Raw genomic sequence first — 23,588 nt, forward strand, 5'->3', positions numbered from 1 at the left:
AATATTCAGCAAAAGTGCAGCAAATATGCAATTATGAATGCATATTTGATACTCTTTTACTGAGTATTTACAGAAGCACAGCACAAGCACAACTAAAGATGGGAACCATCAAGATTTGCTGTCCTTTTATTGATTATGAATGCATATTTGCTACTTTTTTCGAATGATTTTTGCCGTCCAGTGACAGCACAGAATAATTTCTCTTAATTAATAATCACCTACTTTCTTTTCTCCCAAAAATTTTCACTTATTTGCCTCTATGTAAGCGATCATCATGCCTGTCAACCTTGTCAATCATCTTTTCGGTATTATTGTCCTCTGATAAAAAATAGTAGCAGAAAAGGTTATTGAAGATTTGTTGATCAGTCCAAAGAGCACTCATGGATACCTTGTTTAACAAGATCTGCCTAGGCACTTGGGCAAAAGTGTCGTTACAGGAATGATTGAGAGGGCCAACAAAACTGATTCACTCGGATCTTGTGGAAACTTGAACACTATACTATATTATATTATTGATACCAATATAGTCGATCTCATATAATTTTCTTTCTGGCCAAATTAATATTAATTATAATTTTTATGATCTATAAAATGCAAACCAAACAGCTTATTTAACAAGGTAGTCTTGATCGCTGAATCGCAAATATACTTGTTAAATAATACATTTTACAAATAAAAATTTGTTCAGAGTTTATTTGTGTAATTTATTTCATTTTTCGTATCGTAAACATACGTCAATTTTATCATTATTTTTTTATCATTTTCAAAAAAAAATTTATAGCGAAGAGCCATTTTTTACTTTTAGGTTTATTATTGTGCCATAGCCGAAAGAAAATAACTATCCAATTTTTTTTAAAATAAAAGTACATATTTATATTATTTATAGTAATTTTTTGAAAAGTTATTTTTCATAACCATTTCATAATTATCCTATAAAAATTTTTAATTGTCCCAATCAAATCAAACTCTAAGGTTTCATTTGGCACGACTTTTTTATTATTTAAAATAATTTTAAATATACAAATTAAAATTTTTATATTAAAAATTGTTTTAGAAAATAATAAAAAATCGTCTGGAACAAAACCCAAATATGAGATAAAAAATTTCCCATTATTTATTTTGATATTCACACCCGATTTGACAGTTGACACATTCTACTAACAGTAAAATTATCTTGAAAGTTGAATTTTTAAAATAAAAACTAGCTCCAAATCCAGCGTAGGGTCCTCTCATGTGATGAATTAAAACTTATTTATTATTTTAAAAATGACATTTTAATAACTAGTCAAAATTCTCAAAACGCCGCCAATAATGATCCCTCAATTTTAAATATTCATTTAAATATTTAAATGTTGTAATAACATTAAATTGAGTAATCTTGAACTCATTCAATTTTAAATATTCATTTAAATATTTAAATGTTGTAATAATATTAAATTGAGTAATCTTGAACTCATTGAAAAACTCATTAAAATTATTATCATTTAATATTCAACTAAATTTTTTCTTAAATTAATCTCATTAAATTTCTAACTCTGATATTTGATTTGATGAGCTTATTTAGAGTCAAGTTTATTTTCTTAGTTCCTGAAAACGAAAAGAAAACAAAAATTCATCTAATTTAGAAAAAATGAGTGAAAAATATTTTTATTTGTCATTCTTGAGCACTTACGTGAAAAAATGTAATTTTCTCTTATTTTTAACTGATATTTAGAGAAATTTTATTGATTAAAACATATTTATATTTTCTAAATAATCTTAGTCCTCTTAATGACAATGTAACTATCTCATATTTACATTACCTAGAGAACACCCAACAATATGCAAAACAAAATCCCAAACGGTAGGCAACCAAACAAGTGAGGCACAGCCAAATAAGAAAAAAAAAAAAAAGACCAGCAATTTGAAATTATTTTTTGATTTTCTGAATTTATTAAATTTAAATGAGAATTCAACTCTTAATAGAACACAACAAAAAAATTCATAAAGCCAACCCCACTTACTGAGACAATTTTATTGTTAATTTTTAATTCCATTAATCCCGCATAACATCAGAGAAATTATTCTATGCGAAGACCGTATACAGAACATTGTACAGTGACCAACCAAAATGCGCCACACCAATAATACCGAACAACAGTACCGAGCAATACTCAACTGCGATAATGAGCACATGGCACATTTTGATTAGTCTCTGAGCAACATTCGGCGTCCGCAGAGAACAAATGCTCCGAACATCCACTGCAAATTTGCATTTTCAGAAAAAATAAATAATATTCTGCCAATCTTTACCGGCCCATTTGTATTTTCAGCACATATGAATAAACTTGGAAGATGATGATGCCATTCCTCAGGCATAAAGTTTAAAAAAAAGAACAGCTTTAATTATTTCGGGCTTACATTCAGCACATATTGCAGCATCACAACAAGACAATCTAACAGCGTCTTCATTAAAAGAAAGAAAAGAATAGGTCGCTGTGAGCCCTTCATGTTTTTAAGGAACTGAACGTAAATAAAAATTTTTGGCTCAGTCAAACTTGGCTTGTGAACAACTCGACCCACAAACAGTAATACCCTATACATGAATAGAATATGGTTGCAACTTACAAAAACTGTGCTCAGATGATAATAACAATTTTAGAGCAACTTTCCTCGAAGGAACTATAAATTGGTTAAGTAAATAAAAGAAAAGAAGAAGTTATCATTCTTAATAAAGCTAGAAGCTGCATCAGCCTGCATTGCTCCAGCTTCTAGTTAGAGCAGTAATACCAGGTAGCTTCCAAACAGAACGGCCTGATGAGGAAGCTGCACTGTTTGGTTCAGAAGGAGAATTTGCTGCCTTTGAAGGAATTCTTGGACTAGTTCTTGGGTTCCCTAACCGTATAGGATTAGACACTTCCTGTAGCTCCTGAAACACGCAGAAAAAAAAAATTAACTCCGCAAACAAGAGAAAGCATGGATAGATTTCAAATTAATCAGGAAGATTGTGTTTGGTAGAAGGCTCTAACCTTCAGGCCCCCAGCTGATATGGTTATTGATGGGCGAAGAACCTGGAAAAGTAAAGGTAAATTACTAATTAGATGTATTGTAGCCAGCAACTAGAGCCATTCAGCAAAAGAAATTCAATCCATATGCAGAATCCCAACCTTAGGAGACTCGGTTGAAGAGGGTGACGGTGATTCCAAGGATAAAGGTGGCAGGGAGCTTGTCTGCATAAGAGAAGATTGATGCAAGATGACCATTTACATGGGGAAATACTGTGTGTGTGTGTGTGAGAGAGAGAGAAAGAGAGAGAGAGAGAGAGAGTGTGTGTGAGAGATTATTCTGTGCCGAGACCGGAGATAGCTTACCATCCAAAGGTCAATCAGGTGCAGCCATGTCATCCAGTACCGAACCGCGGTACTGAATAAGGGTGACATGAAACATTTTCATTGGGTTTTGGACAGTGTTCGGCATTCGCACAGAATAATTCATCATTTGTGTGTGCCAATGTATGCAGGGTGAAGTGACATAAAATGGATCTCTAGGCTTACTCTTGAGGCCCCCAAAGTTTGTGGTTGCTCGATGGCTGGCCGTGAACTGGAAGCGGACTCCTGGAAGACCATATTTTGAATTAATTTCAACAACTTAGTTTTATGTACTACTTAGTCGAGGCAAATATTCTATATATTTATTTTGATTCAAAACTTTGTCAGTTGTTTTGGAGAATTTTGTTGCAGGGTGTTCATTTAGGACATTATATGCATCCATAAAATAACAAAAAATATTTTCAGCATATCGCTAAATAGCATTTTGGAGGTGACCAAATAGTTCATTAGTTACTTTCTAAAGTTATTTTAAAGGTAATTATAAAGGTGCCAACTTCAGACCTAGCTAGATAACCTAACACAAATTAGACCCAAATAATCGGGTCCTCGTCAACCCAAATATTTTTTGGGTTAGGTTCAGCTTTGCTTAAATAAACACCAAAATTTTCTTGTGAGACTCCGGCTTACTCATCAACTCAAATCTAACCAGAAAAAATGAAGGCGTAATTGATAATCATCAGCTAAGCGAGAAACATGCCTAAGAAGCTTAGAGAAAGTATGCAAAAATGCATGCTTTCGGTTTGCACGTGCTTTCGTTCTCTCTTTCTAAAAAATAAAAAAATGCTAGTTGCTCTTCAATTTGCTCCCTACCTCAGTCTTCTTTATTTTCCCATTGTTAACAAAAATTCCTGTAAAAGAACAATGGTGCAGTGATTTTTATAATAGTTATGATAAAATTAAAAAAAAAAAATGGTGCAGCATAACTGCAGACACATCCTTGGCAATTTGATAGGAAATAGTTGAGTTCGCAAGTAATCCTAACGGATTTACTTGAGTTCGCAAGCAACCCTAGCAATAATTGGGTCAAAACAGCGAGAAGAAACAAGAAACTTGGACAAATCAAACTAGAAACTATAGATTGCAATAGTGGAAACAAAACAAAGCAAAACTCAAAGCAATATACCATTCCTCAATTCGAGAGGAGGATCGTCTCTCCCAATCTCTAGATTGAAGATCTAGAGCCTAAAATGCCAAGGAACTCTGCCAAAGAACAAACAATACAAGCATGCCCTAACGCTACCCTCTCGTCCTCTTTAAATACATCCTTCCTAATCAAAAGCTTCCTAATATAATTTTATTTCAAATTCCTCTCTTGCATGAACCGCCCCCTCCTCTCTCTAGTTGCTGCGCAAGGAGGTGGGACCCACCCACTTAAGTAATGGGTTTAAGAGGAGGCGGCTTAGTCCGCCTCCTGTAAGTCCGAACTTGCCCCTCCTGAGCCGTTTTAGGCTGCTTTGTAACAAACGTATGGTGTTCTTCCTCCTGTAAGTCCGAACTGGCCCCTACTGGGCCGGTTTAGGCTGCTTCGTAACAAACGTATGGTGCGAAGAAGATGGCAACATTTAGGCTGAGAAGAGCCTCCAAGGAAGGTAACAAGATTTTCCTCTCCTCCCTTTGTCCTACATCTCTAGAAAACTGATGGTGGTGCCATAAGAAGAATCTAGTTTGTCAAAAAATTAATCCTAAGCTCCTCCATTCAGGTAAGATATCCTGATGGCCATCCCCAAATTGGCATAACCTTCTGTTCTCCAACCATATTTACCTTCAAAAATAAAGTATAACTTTTTGAAAAAGGTAGGAACTGGTGACTATGATAAGGTGATCTCTGAAACCAACAAGAAGAAAGTCATCAACAGGAATGAATAGCGAGAATTGAATTTTTATCAAGTTTGTGACTCAAGCTCAGTTCATAGAACTGACCACAAAGGTCGATATTGTGATGAGAACGATGGCCAATCTCATGCTTGACCCATGGGAAGGAACGCCTGATAAGCACTGAAATACACCCACATGTGGAGCTTGATATCAGTGACATCAAAGAGTTATAGATATACATTGAGCGTCAGATAACTAAGCCGATAGGCCAAGAGTAGACAAACCATAAATGGGTCCCATTCTATACCATCTTGTGCAGAATCCTCCATTTCATGGCGAGGTCATGATGGCCCTTCCCTTGGTCTTCATGTGATCAAGTGCAGAATCCTCCTTGCCAAATTGAAGGATGTTATCCTCGAATGTTCTCAAAATTTCTCTAATAAAAAATTACCTCATGCAAAAATTAGGAAGCAGCTTCTAATTCTCTCGAGCAACCAAAATCTAAAAAAGAGTTAATCAGACACTCTCCTCTACTTGACAAAGGGAGAGTGTGAGAGTGAGTCCCTTAAGGCTTGCGTGACCCGATTTAATCAAGAAATTATTAGTAACAGATCCCAGACCAAAAAACAATACAGAGAACAGAGTCCATTAGGATTGCGAGAGTTTTCACTCAAAGCCATCAATTAATTAAGCCAGTGATGTTAAAAGCATTGACAAAGCAAATTCCAAAAACAAAGCAGAGAACAATGATGAGCTCAGAACTTTAAGTCACATAAATACTAATCGATAGAGCAATTTATCAAACAAATGGTTAAAACTTTTCAGACCTGAAAAGTTTTCTTATTCATTTTAAGCTGACATCCTTCAGCCAACTTACAAAGTGCATATAATCCCCTGCCTGCAAAATTCTGGAAGGAACATCAAAAGTTTGTCATATGTGTCGTGAAATGTTGAAACTAGAGGCTGCGTACAATTCGCTTCAAAAAACCAACTAGTGAAGAATATGACAATAAACAATACCTGGCCATCATCTATCAGATCCATCTTTGACTCCTGGTGGCATCAGAGACCAATAATTAGCGTATATTCTTAAAAATTAGATTCAGAGACAAGTTATGGAGTCACCAGATTCCTGACAGCACGAGTAACAGATTCAACATCTAAATGAACTAGACTTGTGTCACCATGCAATAGCATAACCTATCAATCCACGAGTTAATTTAAGCAAAACATTCATTAAAGAAATGTTTGGGGCATAATGCATTCAAACGGTTAAAAAGAAGACTCATACCTCATTTTTGGTGGCTGCATTAAGTTCTTTCATCTCATCTAATCCATTATCAACTACGTCAATCTTTGAAGATAAATGACGCTTGGCAGACTGTAAAACTATCAAAATAAGGTGATCTGGGATAGAAGTGCCAGATAAAGCACAATGCAACTCAAGAATCATTTAAAACTCCAGTAAAATTATATCAGCAGATCAATTCTCAAAAGAAAAATGATGCTTTGCAGAATGAAAATTTTGACAAGAATTGGTGGAAAATAAGTACTCAAATAAAGTAGAACGCAAACACAGAATCAATAATCTAACTTGCATAATAAGCTAGCAATAAGCTAATCAGTTACAAGTGATGACTTAATAATTTTACTGAAACATCTATGTGCATATAACACATTAAAAAGTATCCTACTTAGGACTCTAACATATAAATAGATGAAAAAAAAAAAGAAAATTGTGATAAGAAAAAAAAAAGGGACCCACGTCAATGCTAATCATTCTACTAGAAGAGTCTCCAATGAGTTGGCTATGGTTTGAGTTTCAACACTAAGTTTCGGCCAGTTTGATGATATTATGCTGTTGTTAATTTCTAATATTTCGCATCAGAAAAAAGCACTCCAACTCTAATAGATAAGGATAAGTTGTTCAGCCGAGCATTGATAACATTGAGCACATTCCCGCACAAATCAATCGTGGATATTTCAGATTAAAATAAAGCAATTAAAAAGAATTACCAAACAGCACTTAGATTCTTCTAGCTTTAAGTATCATTTTGAACCTCAACCAATTCAATTTAATTTTCTTTATGTTCATTGAATTCTCAAGCGAAGTTAAGGCAATCTACTGATAGGTGAGAAATCTCAAGACTTATATTTAATTCAAATTTTTTTGCTAGTAAGAGAATAATATATTTTGGCTATTATTACTATAACCTAATTTACTTCTGATACACGATTAGAAATATATGCTCTCCTTAAAAAATAAAAAATAAAAAAAGAAATATATGCTCTCCTCAAGATGTTCTTCTAGAGATAAGTAGCATCAATATCACAAAGCCAAGTTTATCTGAGAACTACATATCTAAATGATGTAGTACGTTCAGAAAAGCCAAAATGTGTCAAAATTTACTAGAAGTCAAGCCAAGATAAGAAAAATATCTTAATGGGTCAATTTTTTAGCATTTTAGGCCTATTTAGGTATATGGATGAATTTTATTTTTATTATTTTATTAGGTGCTATCTTCTTTGAATTAGAATATGATTAAACTTAAAATTTCTTGGGGTAGATAAGATTAGATTGTATTTAAATATGTGCCCTTATCCTTGTAAACCCTATTTCTTTAAACAGAGCTCGATGATGAACATATATTATTAGTGAATGCATAGAATTATTTATGGCAGAATAACTGCTTCCTATGATAAAATTGTGTGCAAATAACTCCAATTATGTGTGAAGTTTTCTATTCTTCTCTTTGTCCATTAAATTTTTGTATATGGGATCATCAAATAAAAAATCCCTCACATTTGCATGAACTGTTGCAACATTCATGTGCGCTCCTGTCGATTCCTCAAAAGCATTATTTCCTACATATAGTTATATGTTGTGCCCAAGTGCCATAGATGTCCGTTATGTGGGCATACAAGTACTAGAGACCTAATCACAAGACTGTGTCTTGCATGTGTGATCACCCTAACCCCCAACATGCCATAGATGTCCGTTATGTGGGCATACAAGTACTAGAGACCTAATCACATGACTGTGTCTTGCATGTGTGATCACCCTAATCCCCAACATGCCCCACCCAAACATCTCCTCCCCGCTTGCTATCACGACATCCTCTATACCTCTTGCCTACAACAACCGGTGATCTAACTTTGTGGCAGTGGATCATGATTTAATTGCACGCAACCTCCTCCTCCAACATACTCCTTCCATACTGGACACAACCCATCAACAATACCGCGCCGCCTCATCATCCTCCCTGATTATATTGATTGACACTCAAATCCATCATCAGCCACCCCCATCAATCTCTACAGTCTCCACAACATAAGAGAGATGTTCTACTTGCAAGGAAATCACGGTTTATAGCACTCAACTCTATTACAATAAGGTAGAATCTATGTTAATATTACGATAAATTGCATATTTGTCACAAATCATATAACTTTTCCTGATTATTCCTCATTGATAATTGCTAATAACAATTTCAAATAAATTAGGTTGTATATCGTCTAAATATCATGTAGATTGTATTTGCATTCTCCGTCATTATTATTTGCAATCATATCATTAACCCCGGTTCATATCCAAAATAATTTTGATGAATATTCAATAAAAAAAATCAATTTAAAGAGCATATAATTAACAGCATAATTGATAATGATAAAAGACTTACAACTCTAGAAACCAAACTTGACAAAGCAAAAACTAGAGATTAAGATGGCCGCCCTACTAAAACAAGCAAATGAAGAAAAACCAATTTGCATAAATAGGAAGCAATGGGGCATCTAGTATTAGACCAATTAACCCAAAATCCTCCACCTAACGCTATTTTAGAATCGCATAAAGAAAGCAAGAAGCAGGTGTGGCTTTTTCCAAAGCAACAACTTGTTCTTATACCAAATTTGATAAAATATAGTCGATGTTTATAACATTAGAAAATTGATTATTTCTCATTGATATTTGCTAATAACAATTTCAAATAAATTAGGTTGCATATCGTCTAAATATCATGTAGATTGTATTTGCATTCTACGTCATTATTATTTGCAATCATATCATTAACCCCGGTTCATATCCAAAATAATTTTGATGAATATCCAATAAAAAATAATCAATTTAAAGAGCATATAATTAACAGCATAATTGATAATGATAAAAGACTTACAACTCTAGAAACCAAACTTGACAAAGCATAAACTAGAGATTAAGATGGCCACCCTACTAAAACAAGCAAATGAAGAAAAACCTATTTGCATAAATAGGAAGCAATGGGGCATCTAGTATTATTAGACCAATTAACACAAAATCCTCCACCTAACGCTATTTTAGAATCGCATAAAGAAAGCTAGAAGCAGGTGTGGCTTTTTCCAAAGCAACAACTTGTTCTTATACCAAATTTGATAAAATATAGTCTGAGAAAAAAGATCATGATAAGAAGGGGTAAATTTTCTTTAGTCACACAAACTAGTATCCCATCGTAGTTGGACCAAAGGTTCCCTCATCATTACCAAGTGTAGCTGATATCTCAATTGATGAACAAAGATTTTAGCTGTTGGGTGAAATAAATTCTCATTCATCATCAAATAACATGTTCCTCGCCATAAATTCCCTTGTTTATAACCCTATGATAGACTCCAACTAGAAAATAAATTGAAAAAAAAAGACGATACAATAAAAAGAAAATACAAGAAAATTAATCAAAGGGTCTTCATAAATGCTAACTTGTCTACAAAATTGGTGATAATTTGCAATCCAAAAATTATTTGTAGGTCCTGATAACATTTAAACCAGTCCAATAGTTTGCATCCAATAATATATTATAGTTAGGTGTAATTACTGTTTTTCAAGTAAATTTATTTGATGTTTTTCAGTTAATTTTTTAGCAGTTAAATCAAACATCATTTCTAGCTTTCAAATAAATACGAAAAATACTATAAAAACCTTTGGACAGAAAGTTTTTGTATTAAGAGTAAAAAGCTTAAAGAATGTTAAAAATTTGGCTATATACAACAATTTCCCATGTCTCAACATATCACAACTAAAAAAATGACCATTCTTCTCTGAATTTTATTTTTATATTTACCATCTTATGCATTTTTCAAACTCAATATCACACTTTTAATTTGATCAACATGAAAATTATTTGTGGATCAAGTTTCATCATTTATAATAGTTTAACTAACATCAAGCATGTGAGAAAAACAAGGACAACATACAAACTGATGAGGACATCGACAGACGCTACCGACATGTTTATCGACGGCGGAATCGCAGATCGACGGCCACGATTCAGCGCCTCTACTTTTGATCCCGATGTCATGATGTATTATTTAGTATTTGTAGTTTTTCCATTTTTTAATATTATTATTGCTAATACCTTATTTAAGAAAAGGAATGAGCATCTCATCACTTATAAAAATGGATGTAGTACAACCCAGATTGACTATTTTCTTATTAGAAAATTAAACCGTTTAGATTGCAAAGATTGTAAAGTTATTCCGAGTGAAAGTTTATGTACCCAACATCGATTAGTAGTTTTGGACTTTAAGATAAAGGGGCATAAAATAAAAAATAAAGTAAAAAAAAAGGAATTCCTATTAAGAAAAGTTTTTATTCATGAGCCCAATTTAAATTTAAAATAAATTGGATCTCATAATAACTTTCCAAATCCATAATTCATCTTTGGAAACTCCCTAAATCCCTCCCAATCACTCCCTTCTCTCTCTATGCAGCTGGCCACCAAGGATGGGCTCCCACTAATTGCCCATTAACTCCCCTTTAATTCCTTTGAAATTTGAAATTAATTTCAATTTGGATTTCCCTCCAAATCCACTTAAAACCTGAAATTAATTTCAGGATTTGGATTAAAGTTCTATTGCTCTCTTGGTCTAAACCTAATTGCTCTCCATTCGAAGCCACCACCTCTCTCTTCTCCCACCATCTTTCTCCCTATTCTCTCCCGTGGGAGCTTGGAAGTCTAGAGAAGAAGAAGACGACTCCTTCCCCTCTCCACTTCAATGTCGAATGACGGATCCCGAATTTGAGAGGGGACTTGTATTCGACGCCGATGGAAAGCTCAACATCCTACGATCTCCGTTCTTCGATGTGGGATTTGAAGACGACGCCACCGTTGGAGATTATTTGGATCGCATCGTACCTATTCTAGCGGACATCCTCACCCATCAACTTCCCGACTACAATTGGATCGTCGTCGGCCACCCACCACCTTCCTCCTCACCGGCTACCTTTCCACCAACGAAGTTCTTCGGCGCCGTCTCCCTAGTGGTAATATCTTTCATCGTATGGGTCTTCTTTCTCCGCTAAAAGACTACTAATAATTGAGTGAGACGGCCCTTGAGGTGAACCTCTCATTGTTAAGCGTTGAATTTTGTTAATTGTACTTTGCATTTAAATCACTTTGAACGATTGAAAGAAATGTTTTGGTTAATCTCTATTGCATATCTTTGGGCCAAGCAAGTTAAATTTTTCAATTTCTTAACTCACTTTCATGTGCTAGCCTTAAATTTAAATGAGCAAAGCTTTAATCTTTTTCTTTCTAATTTCTAAAAGTAACTCCTAGTGGTTTCACATCACAAACACCCTCTTAAAAGTTTAATTTTACCCATGTATTTCACCAATTAAAACCATCAAACACAATCTACTTATGATCAACAACTAATGTATTTAACTCCAAGTCACTAAAAAGCAAACACAGTGAAATCATAATTATCTTCGCATGCAATTGCAATCATACATTATAAGAACTTTGATGCATCATATTGATGGTCAAAGAATCTTTTAAACTTTGAAATCATGCATACCACAAGTTTTAATGATGCTAAAGAGAATGAATGAACTCAATTTTGCATTTGAATGTCTTAACATCAAAATTTAATTAGGCGGAGAACAGATATTACATTCCTAGAAGGAGAAAAATTCAACATATATTCTACTGTCATTAAGAGACTATTAAGGTACAGAAATCTAACCTATTAATTGGAAGAAAAAGAGAAAAGAGAATTCAGCCCTTTTATAAGAATTCCATTCATTTAAAAATAATAAAAAAGCAGAGCTTTGATGAAACATACTGTAATTGACGAAGAAACAAACTCAAACTGCTTTCCTACAGAGGAACACGCATCAGAGAAACCACGTCTTGAAGCAAACATCATATCGGAAAGCTTCCAGCCCTAAAAAGTTAATAATAAGTAATTGAGTATCAATATTTCCGCAACAAATAGTAGAATAAGAAAACAAAATAGAAAGAATAACTAGTGAGCAGTTAATTGCGTCAAAGATTGCACAGGCCAAGCAACATCAATATCAATATAATTCTTTAATTGAGTTAAGAAACTATCAAATTGAAAAGTGATTAAAAGGAAATGTTATGATTTTCAGCAATGACATAAAATAAAGTTCCTTAGCAATATAAAATATTTGAGACCTAACATAGACATAACTGAAACTAGGACACTTGATTCCTTGTATGTTTTATATTGATATTAAAAATAAATTTATCCAACCCAAAAAGGTATCAAGAGTAGGAGAAAATCAATTTTTGTTTATTGTTGGATTATGAACAAGTTAGCATGGAATTTGATGGCTCTTTTATGAAGAAAAAGAAAATTAAGAGAGGAAAAGACTGACTGATTAAAAAGAGAGATAAATTTTTAGGGCCTATCAAATCAAAGATTGAACCCATTTTTAATAAATTTGACGAATGTCTTGATCAGATAAACTATTATTAGAGAGAGAGAAGGTCACCTTCCACCACGCATATCCATATCCCAAACACCCAACAACTACGACAATTGTGACCCCATAAGCACGAGAACCTGCAAAACAATAGTAAGCCACAACAGGGAAACCTGTAGTCAGAAATTCAGACTGTTGTAATTAAAAGGCAAAAAAATCAATTGTAGCTAGAAAAGATTGGATGTGCCTAAAAAACGAACCATTTTGGTACAAGAAAAAAAGGTTTTCTCATGTATAGGAAAAAAAAAGACAAATTTGTTAATTATATGTTAAAATAGATTGCTGAAGTTTGTTTCTCAAATCAACTAGCAGCTTTATAGTGGTTGTGCACACTCATCTTTATGGGCAAAATTATCAGCTTAAGCAAGCTGTCTTAAGAGAACAATGAAAAAACCTGCTGAAATTGTACGGAATACAAAGTCTAAGAAACAATCTTAACACTATATTATTGGAAAATTCATTTTAAGAAATATTAGATAAAACCAATATGAACCATTTTAGTTTGGGAGGTTTGATTAGCATTTTGGCATAAATGCCTATCATATGTATTCAAAATATTGAGTTAGAATACTCCAATGCATTCAAAATTTTAGAGTCTTGCATACTCGATTTGTAGGAAAGATGTGAAGATAACATTTTCTTATAACTTTGAAATTGCCACACATACATTCTTACAAAACTTGTTCACACAGGAGTGGCTAGATTTGTATTACACAAACAAGTGCCAATAATATGTGAAATTAATAAATTTAGCAAGAAAGGCTAACTAAGAAAACTTTGGACTCCATAATTCACTTTTTGCGCGGAATGTGTGAGAAATTCCCTCTGTAAACTATTAAGATTAGCTAGATAACGCGCTAGAGAGTATGAAAATTCACTACTTAATCCGAACTGATTTCATATAAAGTAACAAAAAAAGCAGATATGAAAATTCAAACTAGTCAAAAATAATCAAGCCGGTAAATTTCAACACGGCCCAGAAAGTCTCTCCATATGTTCTGGACATACTTTCACCTCTCCTCAACCTTCAATAAATAATAAAATTTCCAGAAAAAAAAATAGCTACTCTTGTTTCTACTCGCCATTTCTTCTCATCATCATTAGTAGTAATTGCACTTGTTTGAGTTCCAACCAAACGAACTCCAACATTTAACATGAATAGTAATAGAAACCAGTGTAAATAAATAAAAAATTTGACATAGAAGTAAATCAGTAAGACTATTACAAACTTCTGAGTGAGATCAAAGACTATCTGCAGACTCTAAAAAGCTGGAAAAATCCAGCAATATAAGAAAGTACAAGCACATTTCTGTGTCAACATTAGAGACAATGCACTAAATAGACGACCAAAACTAGTGAAACTTCAATTCTTCATTTTTTTTTTTCAGTTCATGCTGAAATATAAGCAGGAAGAGTATCAACCTGTTCTGGTACTAGTTACTATTGTAACTGATCTGGAAGATGCCAAAAGTTGCAGTTCTTTTCGAAGACTACTAACCTGCGGTCAAACAAAAGATTACAAGTACAATTTTAACTGTTATAGTAGGCATTCAATAAGCATCAAGAAGGATACAAGGATTGTAAAGTATTAAAAATTTAACCTATGTTATGAAAGGTAGAGGTAGACCTGAAAAGACTTTGTTAGAAAATATTAGAAATAACATTTATTTATTAGATCTAAATGAGAATTGACTCTTAACCGGACACAATGGAGAAAAAGAATTCATGTAGCCGACCCCACGTAGTGGGAAAAAGACTTGATGTTGTTGTCTTGTTGAAAACCAGTACTACATCTACATATCTATGCAAAAAAAATGTCTAATAAGGGAAATAACTAACTAGCTTAATTATTTTCTAATATTTGAGAAACAAAATCATAAGAGAATAATTCTTTTCTAAAAATTAGGAAATAGAATTATAGGATAAGAACACAATTGATCTCTCCTTTTATTCCTAAAATTACTTGATACATGGATAAACAACTATCCTTTTAGAATAAAAGAGACATTTTTCACTCAACTTTATGTTCCCGTATTTTTAAAAAATGCAAGATCCAACTGGCAAATCAAGATCTTTCTCCTTAAACTTCATCATGTAAATAAGTATGATATCAAGTTTCATGAAATTTCAATATGATTTCATCATGCGTCAAGCATATCAAAGTGGCAACCTAACATATGGCCTATATAGCAAGGTAGATGAATCATAAATTTTCATAGTGCAGTAGTACTCAAATCAAATGAAAATTTGTTAGCATGTATAAAATACATCTAGAAAGTTTTTTTAAAAATTATAAGGAATAAGTTACTTTTAGTGTGGGTAAATATAAGACGTTAATTTCTTGATCAAGTTTACATGTGCAGCTATGATATTAGTGCAAATTTATGCATCAATTCATAAATCGGTGAATCTTTTTTTTTATCAACAAGTAAATGGATATGCATGTCTATTTACGCATAAAACATACAATATGCATATTTATCAAACTAATATATGATTAAAGTTTGGATGAATATTAATGTCACTTTGTATGAACTAAGGATTAGACTTATGCAAGAAATATTGGCGATCTCATCATTACTTAATTCAAACAGCAAGTGAATTGATTTAATACAGTTAGAAAGTGCGATGAAATTATGTAAATTCTATATTAAGGAGTTTAGCCATAGAAGGTTCCATTGTATATAGCAAGGTGTTTGAACTATATCAATCTAATACACTAACAGAAAAAAAAAAAAGAAATACACCCGTGACAAGTCTACCACATATATGTAAAATAAGACTTTATGGAAATTTTCATTTCTTTTCTGTACCTGAGCTAGAAGAGTGTCAGTCTTTGGTTTGGGAGTAGATCGAGAACCATCTTTATCTTGCTGCAGATGCTTCGTGACAATCTGTAAAACAAATGAATCATCATAAAAGCATAATTTGATGTACATAAGTACATTGCATGTTAAATATATTCATTAGTAGCAAAGCAGGCTTTGCCTCATAGAATTTATATATTTTCTAAAAAGGAATCTTGACAATAATAATACCTTCAAAGCACTAGAAAAGAAGTTCGTGGCATCTGATAAGCCCCCTTCCTTTGACAAAACTGACCCAATTATGCCTGTAAATAAGCAGCCCGAATTAAACTCGCAACACCAGAATTACAATGCAATAGATAGCTATCTAAATAAAAAGCACAAAGTTACAAAGCAAGGCTCCATGAGAAAATCAAAACTTGTCCAATAAGCAGTGATAAAGAATTAAGTAAAGGTTTGAGCATCTTTCAAAATAATATGCATTTCAACAAATGAAATAATTATCCACACCAGAAATACAAAACTGCAAAGCACAAATGGACTACAAAAATGAGATATTGGGCATTTGCACAAAAAAGACCAGAAGATGTACCAGCAAGCTTCGAAATAGAAATATGTTTGGAGAGAAAGAGACAAAATATCATGGCCAGAAGTTGTACAACACAATTTCTATCGATTAGAGTTGTCAGACAAAAGTTTAACCCTTTTAACTTCTCACATGACTCCCTCGCACCTCAACATCTCAGTCAGCAAAAAAACTGCGGCTAGGCTCACTGAGACACATCAACGAGACCATTACAGTGTGAATAAGAGATATTGAGCTCTGCAGATTTCCCATAAACCCTGCTAATAGATAGCCCCTTCTCCATCTCCCGCTCCAACCAGAACCTTGCTAACCTCCGACGAGTTCTCTCATCACCAATGAACTCAACCCACTGAACACCCCCAACTTTGAACACCACAACAATCAACTCTGGCAACCTCTCTCCCAACGTCTAAAAACCCTCACCCCTCCTCTACCTCATGCCAGCAAACCACAAGCAACCACCTCTCTCTAACTCTCTTTCTTTCCATTCCTCACCTCACTCTCTCCCTCTAGCTTTTACTCTTCCTCCTCCCTCTTTCTCTCTCTAAGCAGAGAAGCCCTCACCTCTCTCTCTATCTCCTCCATACCTCTCAAGCTCACTCTATTTCCCTCTCTCCCTTTCTCTCTCTCTAACTTCCTCTCTCTAGCTCCCAAACTCCCTCTTTCTCTCTTGAATTATATCCCTCCCTCTCATTTTCTCTCTCCTCTCTCTCTCTCCTTCACACTTACAAAAAACAAGCAAAAAATAGATGAGGAAAAGAAAGAAACCGTAAATAAAAAATGAAAAATTTAAAAACTAAAAGAAAAGAAAATTCATAAAAGAAGAGATTTCAACAAAAAATGTCATTTCGTCCACGCAAATTCACCTCACCTCATAAATGTCGCCATCATCCTATGTGCGAAGGTACAAACTCCCAAACTCTCAAAATCCCGATTACAGCGAGTTTGGCATGACAATCAAAATCTATGCACGTTTTTCTTAGCACAATAAGGGAAACTTGTAGGCAAAGCTCAACAGGTAAGCATTGTGCGTGCCATTCCTAGTACAATTGAGAAATTCAAATTTAAGTACTCATGTACATTATTCAACGTGATGAGAAAGTCTTGCAATCAAACAGCTACATGAAGACTTATGCGAGTTTTTTAAGCGCGATGGGATAGAAGAATAGAGTAAATGAATAAGATTATGGCTTTTTTTTATTTTAACATATATTAAATATATATTACAAATATGCAAATATGCTCCTCTACTGCTCTTAAATTGGCCACAAATATGAAAACATTCACTAATTTTTCTTTAAAAATAATCAAAAACATCAAACTAAAAAGCTAAGTCAAGGCTAACTTAATATTGATCATATTTATCAAAAACGTCAATAGTTATCCTACTTTAAAAAAAATATATTTTTGGAGATTCTATCACTGAATAAATAGTAAAATATTTGATACAATATTTAATTAAAATGGTTTGAATTGATGAGTATAAATTGTGTATATTTCCTAATGAGACTCTTCAAGGTAATGTGATTCAGAGCATAAGCATCCCTAAATCTTTGTTGAGCTTGTAGGGTGAAAATGATATATGCTGACCTCCTACGATTATAATATTTCTTTAAGAACATAGAACGTTTGGCATCCTATGTCTAGGCATCCAAATATTATATCTCAATATTTCTGGTTGTTCTTACATTCCTCTGTTGAGACTATCCATCACATTATATTTTAACTACATATATGACAACTATGTGCATTAAATAAAGTAGGGCTGCAAGCGAACCAAACGTTCGAAGAGCTACTCGTTGTTCGGTTCGATTAAAGCTCGTTTTTTATCGTTTAATTAGCTAAACAAACAAACTTGAACAATATTTTAAATACTCGATTCTTAAATAAACAAACTTGAACACTAATGTGTTCGGCTCATTTATGTTTGCGAACAACATCATTTGAAGTTCGTGAACAAGATCGGCATTAAGCTCGATAAGAAGCTCGATCTGAACACCCCCAACTTTGAACACCACAACAATCAACTCTGGCAACCTCTCTCCCAACGTTTCCAAACCCTCACCCCTCCTCTCCCTCATGCCAGCAAACCACAAGCAACCACCTCTCTCTAACTCTCTTTCTTTCCATTCCTCACCTCACTCTCTCCCTCTAGCTTTTACTCTTCCTCCTCCCTCTTTCTCTCTCTAAGCAGAGAAGCCCTCACCTCTCTCTCTATCTCCTCCATACCTCTCAAGCTCACTCTATTTCCCTCTCTCCCTTTCTCTCTCTCTAACTTCCTCTCTCTAGCTCCCAAACTCCCTCTTTCTCTCTTGAATTATATCCCTCCCTCTCATTTTCTCTCTCCTCTCTCTCTCTCCTTCACACTTACAAAAAACAAGCAAAAAATAGATGAGGAAAAGAAAGAAACCGTAAATAAAAAATGAAAAAAAGATGAAAAAATTAAAAACGAAAAGAAAAGAAAATTCATAAAAGAAGAGATTTCAACAAAAAATGTCATTTCGTCCACGCAAATTCACCTCACCTCGTAAATGTCGCCATCATCCTATGTGCAAAGGTACAAACTCCCAAACTCTCAAAATCCCGATTACAGCGAGTTTGGCATGACAAGCAAAATCTATGCACGTTTTTCTTAGCACAATAAGGGAAACTTGTAGGCAAAGCTCAACAGGTAAGCATTGTGTGTGCCGTTCCTAGTACAATTGAGAAATTCAAATTTAAGTACTCATGTACATTATTCAACGTGATGAGAAAGTATTGCAATCAAACAGCTACATGAAGACTTATGCGACTTTTTTATAAGCGATGGGATAGAAGAATAGAGTAAATGAATAAGATTATGGCTTTTTTTTTTATTTTAACATATATTAAATATATATTACAAATATGCAAATATGCCCTCTACAGCTCTTAAATTGGCCACAAATATGAAAACATTCACTAATTTTTCTTTAAAAATAATAAACATCAAACTAAAAAGCTAAGTCAAGGCTAACTTAATATTGATCATATTTATCAAAAACGTCAATGTTACAACTTAATTTAACCCATTGCCTTGAAAAACTTTGGCCGTAAATATACACCAAGTCAAGCCCAAGTTGCTTAACAAGATCAGTTAATACAAAATCACCAACATCTATACCACATATGCCGATAGCAATCACAAGAGCTATGATAAGAAAATAATAATAATCTATAGCATTGCTTAAATAAAAAACTTATTTTTAGACACTTATCATCCTAATTTATCTTGTATTTATGGAGAAAACAAGTTGAAATTTTTAATGCATTATTTATCTTTTGCATGAATTTTCATACCGATTATATAAATTTCATGCTTGATGACATGGATGTCATGTCAATAAACCTTCTTTGACTATTTGACCTCACATCCATATTTGGAGGAGAGAGAAAGTGGACCAACAAATGAGTAGAGAGAAAAAAATTAGAAATGAACCCATGATTATAGCATGCTGTGAGAAATAAAGAGACATTTGTACCTACAGCATGAAGACTCTAAATATGAGGAGTTGAAAGTGAAAAGGCAAAATGTATAAACTCGTGTAATTAAGTTTTTTTTTTTAAATAACTTCAAAAAATTTAATTTATTTTATTATTCTATGATTCTTAAAATTCCTCATGATGCAAGTCCCATAAATAACAATGAAACCATATATTGTAAGACGACGATGATGACAACAACAACAAGCCTTTATCCCACTATGTGGGATCGCCTACATGAATCATTTTTTCTCCATTGTGTCCTATTAAGAATCAAATTTTCATCTAATTCTAATAAAGAAATGTCATTTCTAATATTTTCTAATCAAGTATTTTTAAGTCTACCTCTACTTTTCTTAGCATAAGTCAAATCTAATACATTTACTTTCACCAAACCATCCAAGGCGACTCTCTCTAATCTTATCTTCCACTGGAGCTACTCCAACCTTTTCACGTATATGCTCATTTTGTATCCTATCTCTAAGATTAAAGCCACTCATTCGCCTGAGCATCCTCATCTATGGAACACTTAACTTAATATCATGCTTCTCTTTTAATAGCTAATATTCTGCACCATAAAGCATTGCAGGTCTCACTACTATCTTAAGGCTGATCCTTGGTGTAATCCAACTAAAATAGCAAAATACTTGTCAAACTACCTTCTGTGTGAACACAGGTAATAACTGCTGCATACGCATCCTTAATGAATTGAATATAAGCATTATTAACCCCTTTCTTATGTAGAACTCTCCGTAGCACTTCTCTTGGAACTTTATCATATGCTTTCTTTAAATCAATAAAAATCATATGTAAATCCTCCTTATTCTCTCTATACTTCTCCATCAAACCTCTCAATAAATGTATAGCTTTCATAGTAAACCTACCTGGCATGAATCTAGATTGATTTTGAGAAACATTAGTGTCACGCCGCAACACATGCTCCACAACTCTTTCCCATAGTTTTTTAAAGTATGACACATTAACTTAAATCCTCTATAATTTGCACAATCTTGTGCATTACCTTTATTCTTAAAAATAAGAATAAACACACTCATTCTCTACTCATCTGGCATCTTTTTAGTAGTCAAACTAATATTAAAAAGTTTAGCAAACCAGAAATTCCTTCATCACCTAAGCATTTACACACCGATTAGAATATCATCAGGTCCAACAACTTTTCCATAATTCATTTTCTTTAAAGCCTCTTTAACTTTGGTTTTACTAATACGCCAATAAAAATAAAAAATTTAATTTTCATTTAGCATGCTAAGGCACTAAAGTCAATCGCATTCTCACAATCTTCATTGAAAAGTTTAGCAAAATATTTCATCCACCTTTGTTGAATATCCTCTTATAATAAAAATACTTTTTGATATTCATCCTTAATACGCTTCACTTGAACTAAATCCTTATTACTCATATCTCTTTGTTAAGCTAACTTATATATATATATATATATATATATATATATATAGTACATCCCTAGTCGATGAGGTTAGGAAAAGAACCCAACTTTTATGCAGAAATGTTCAAGAGAAAACATGATGAACCAAAAGCAATCATAAAGAGATCAAACACCAATAAGAGAAAATCAATATATGCATGGTTCTATATAAACCAATAATATGTACATAAGGTAGGGGTAGCAATTAGGCTAACATGCCCTAATATAGTTTGTGTCCAAATAAACCAAATATTACCATGGTTGGGCTCACCCAACCACTAATTAATAATTAACTAGATGTAGGATTAATAAAAATTAATTAGACCTTATTCAAGCGAACTATTTAAGCCTATCTAAGCCTACAAATTCAATTGAACATTTTCGGAAATTATGTTTAACTCCAAATATTTATCATCCCCTTCCTTATTCAACTCCCGAGATTCTAGCATTATTGGCCACATTGAGAGTTTGATCGATAACGCATCTTCTAACACCACAAATCTACCATATTCTCATTTCTCCAGTGGAGATTAAATGTTACAAGTGAGAATTTGAGGCATGAAGGGCAATGCTGGGCCACCTAGCCCTTCTTGATGCATGTGTGTGCACCTTAGAGAGAAAAAGGGTGGTGACACTGATGAAGCTTTTGAGATCGACTCATTGAATTCTATAATGCCTAAGCTCAAAGAAAGTATATAGTTTACTTGAACGACACGACCAATGTAGCCACTATCTTTTTATTATGTATTATTAAAAAAATAAGAATGAATATCCTATGGTGATAAATGTTTAAAATAGAAGAAATGAGAAATTGGAATATCAAAAATTTAAAATCAAGTATCACAAAGATGCCATAGAACTGATAAGGGATAACATAAGCACTTTTCTATAGGGGAGATCATCCACTATACAAAAAACAACTATTTTTAATGTTATGAATTTTAAAATGAAGTTTGCATTAAAAGTGGGGGTGATATCAAACTAAGTTCAAGCGAGCTAGCATAAGTGGCAATTTGAGTCAACTTTAGAGTTGATTATATTCAAGTATATTAATGTTATCAATATATTTCATTTGCTCATCAAGTTTTTTATGTTTATATTTATGTATATTTATTTATTTATAAAATTATACTATGTAACAATAACATATATACAATCATGTATGTGTATAGACATAATATTCATAAGATGCAATAGCCCTTGCAGACTAACTCGTGTCAAGGCATCATAGTGGTTGGGTTGTTATGCCCCTTTTTCTCCATTATCTTTTTATTCCTTTTTTAATTAACAACTTGTCCTTGTGCGAGAGGTGGTTATGCTGGGAAATATTTGTTTTGGGGTATGGAAGGGGAATGTATTAGACTATTTTTCTTTCTGCATTTTATGAATTGAAGGTCCTAAGAAGTCTCATTGAAGAAGAACCCTTCTTCAATCCGCTTCATTTCTTTATTTGTATTATTTACATTATATGATATCAGAGCTTAGCATACATGGGTAATGGAAAAAGAGGAAACTGAAACATAACGGAGATAAAGAACGTCCAGATCCTGCACCTTCGGGGTAACTATGAATTCATCAAAGCAGCTAGTTGACCGACTCACTATGAACGTCCAGAAGATCTTAACAATCTAGAATGGAGGAAATTTCGCAACCCAATAGTAATGAAATTAAACTGCTCCTAAGCATCCAGGACCTCCAAACCATGACACTCACCCTCCGCCTCTGCAAAAACGTTTGACCTAAATGAGAGCTCGCCAAGAAGGCCGATTCAAAAACGCCTTCACTTCTGATTCCAATTCATCCACTAGGCGATTTCGATGATGAGTGGCTCATAAGTTCATATGAATGAGAAAGTGGAATCCTGGGCAAACCACAAACAGACGTACAATATCTTATAGATGCACATACTCAAGATCCTCCATATTACAAACTTAAATTTGATATGCCATATGTCAATAGATATAGCATACTCAATTAGTTAAAATTCATTCAATCCTTCTTTGAGTATGCGGAAATCCCTAAAGATACACAAGCCAAACTTGTAGCACGCAAACTTATGGGAGGAGCTGCTGCTTGGTGGGACCGTGGGAACAACTGCATACCGAAGGTGCGAAGGAAAACACCCCATCTGTTTGTAGCAAGAATTGCTCAAACTCCTTGAACGATTTCTAACAGTCAGCTATGCCAGATACTCTATAGTTAATACCAACAATGTCAACACCAGAAAAGTCGTTTAGTGAATATATACATGAATTCTACCGCTTGAATGCTTGGTTCATCTTCACGGACCAGAGTGTCATCCAAT

General features: G+C 33.6%; 1 protein-coding gene across 1 annotated transcript in view; it reads right to left on the reverse strand.

The window, feature by feature from the left end:
- Nucleotides 1-2,378: 2,378 nt before the first annotated feature.
- Nucleotides 2,379-23,588, reverse strand: part of LOC110113681 — a 28,175-nt gene continuing 6,965 nt past the window's right edge. Inside the window, exons 3-15 of the mRNA XM_020846351.2 lie at nucleotides 15,984-16,057; nucleotides 15,759-15,839; nucleotides 14,368-14,443; nucleotides 12,955-13,025; nucleotides 12,279-12,380; nucleotides 6,475-6,564; nucleotides 6,309-6,383; nucleotides 6,204-6,236; nucleotides 6,011-6,091; nucleotides 3,534-3,593; nucleotides 3,147-3,209; nucleotides 3,009-3,050; nucleotides 2,379-2,908 (exon numbers count right to left, since the gene is read on the reverse strand). Coding sequence (XP_020702010.1) covers nucleotides 2,729-2,908; nucleotides 3,009-3,050; nucleotides 3,147-3,209; nucleotides 3,534-3,593; nucleotides 6,011-6,091; nucleotides 6,204-6,236; nucleotides 6,309-6,383; nucleotides 6,475-6,564; nucleotides 12,279-12,380; nucleotides 12,955-13,025; nucleotides 14,368-14,443; nucleotides 15,759-15,839; nucleotides 15,984-16,057 — 1,028 coding nt within the window. The 3' untranslated portion in view covers nucleotides 2,379-2,728. The remainder of the gene's footprint in view (nucleotides 2,909-3,008; nucleotides 3,051-3,146; nucleotides 3,210-3,533; nucleotides 3,594-6,010; nucleotides 6,092-6,203; nucleotides 6,237-6,308; nucleotides 6,384-6,474; nucleotides 6,565-12,278; nucleotides 12,381-12,954; nucleotides 13,026-14,367; nucleotides 14,444-15,758; nucleotides 15,840-15,983; nucleotides 16,058-23,588) is intronic.

The sequence above is a fragment of the Dendrobium catenatum genome, unplaced genomic scaffold, assembly GCF_001605985.2.
Source record: "Dendrobium catenatum unplaced genomic scaffold, ASM160598v2 fragScaff_scaffold_624, whole genome shotgun sequence".
NCBI lineage: Eukaryota > Viridiplantae > Streptophyta > Magnoliopsida > Asparagales > Orchidaceae > Dendrobium > Dendrobium catenatum.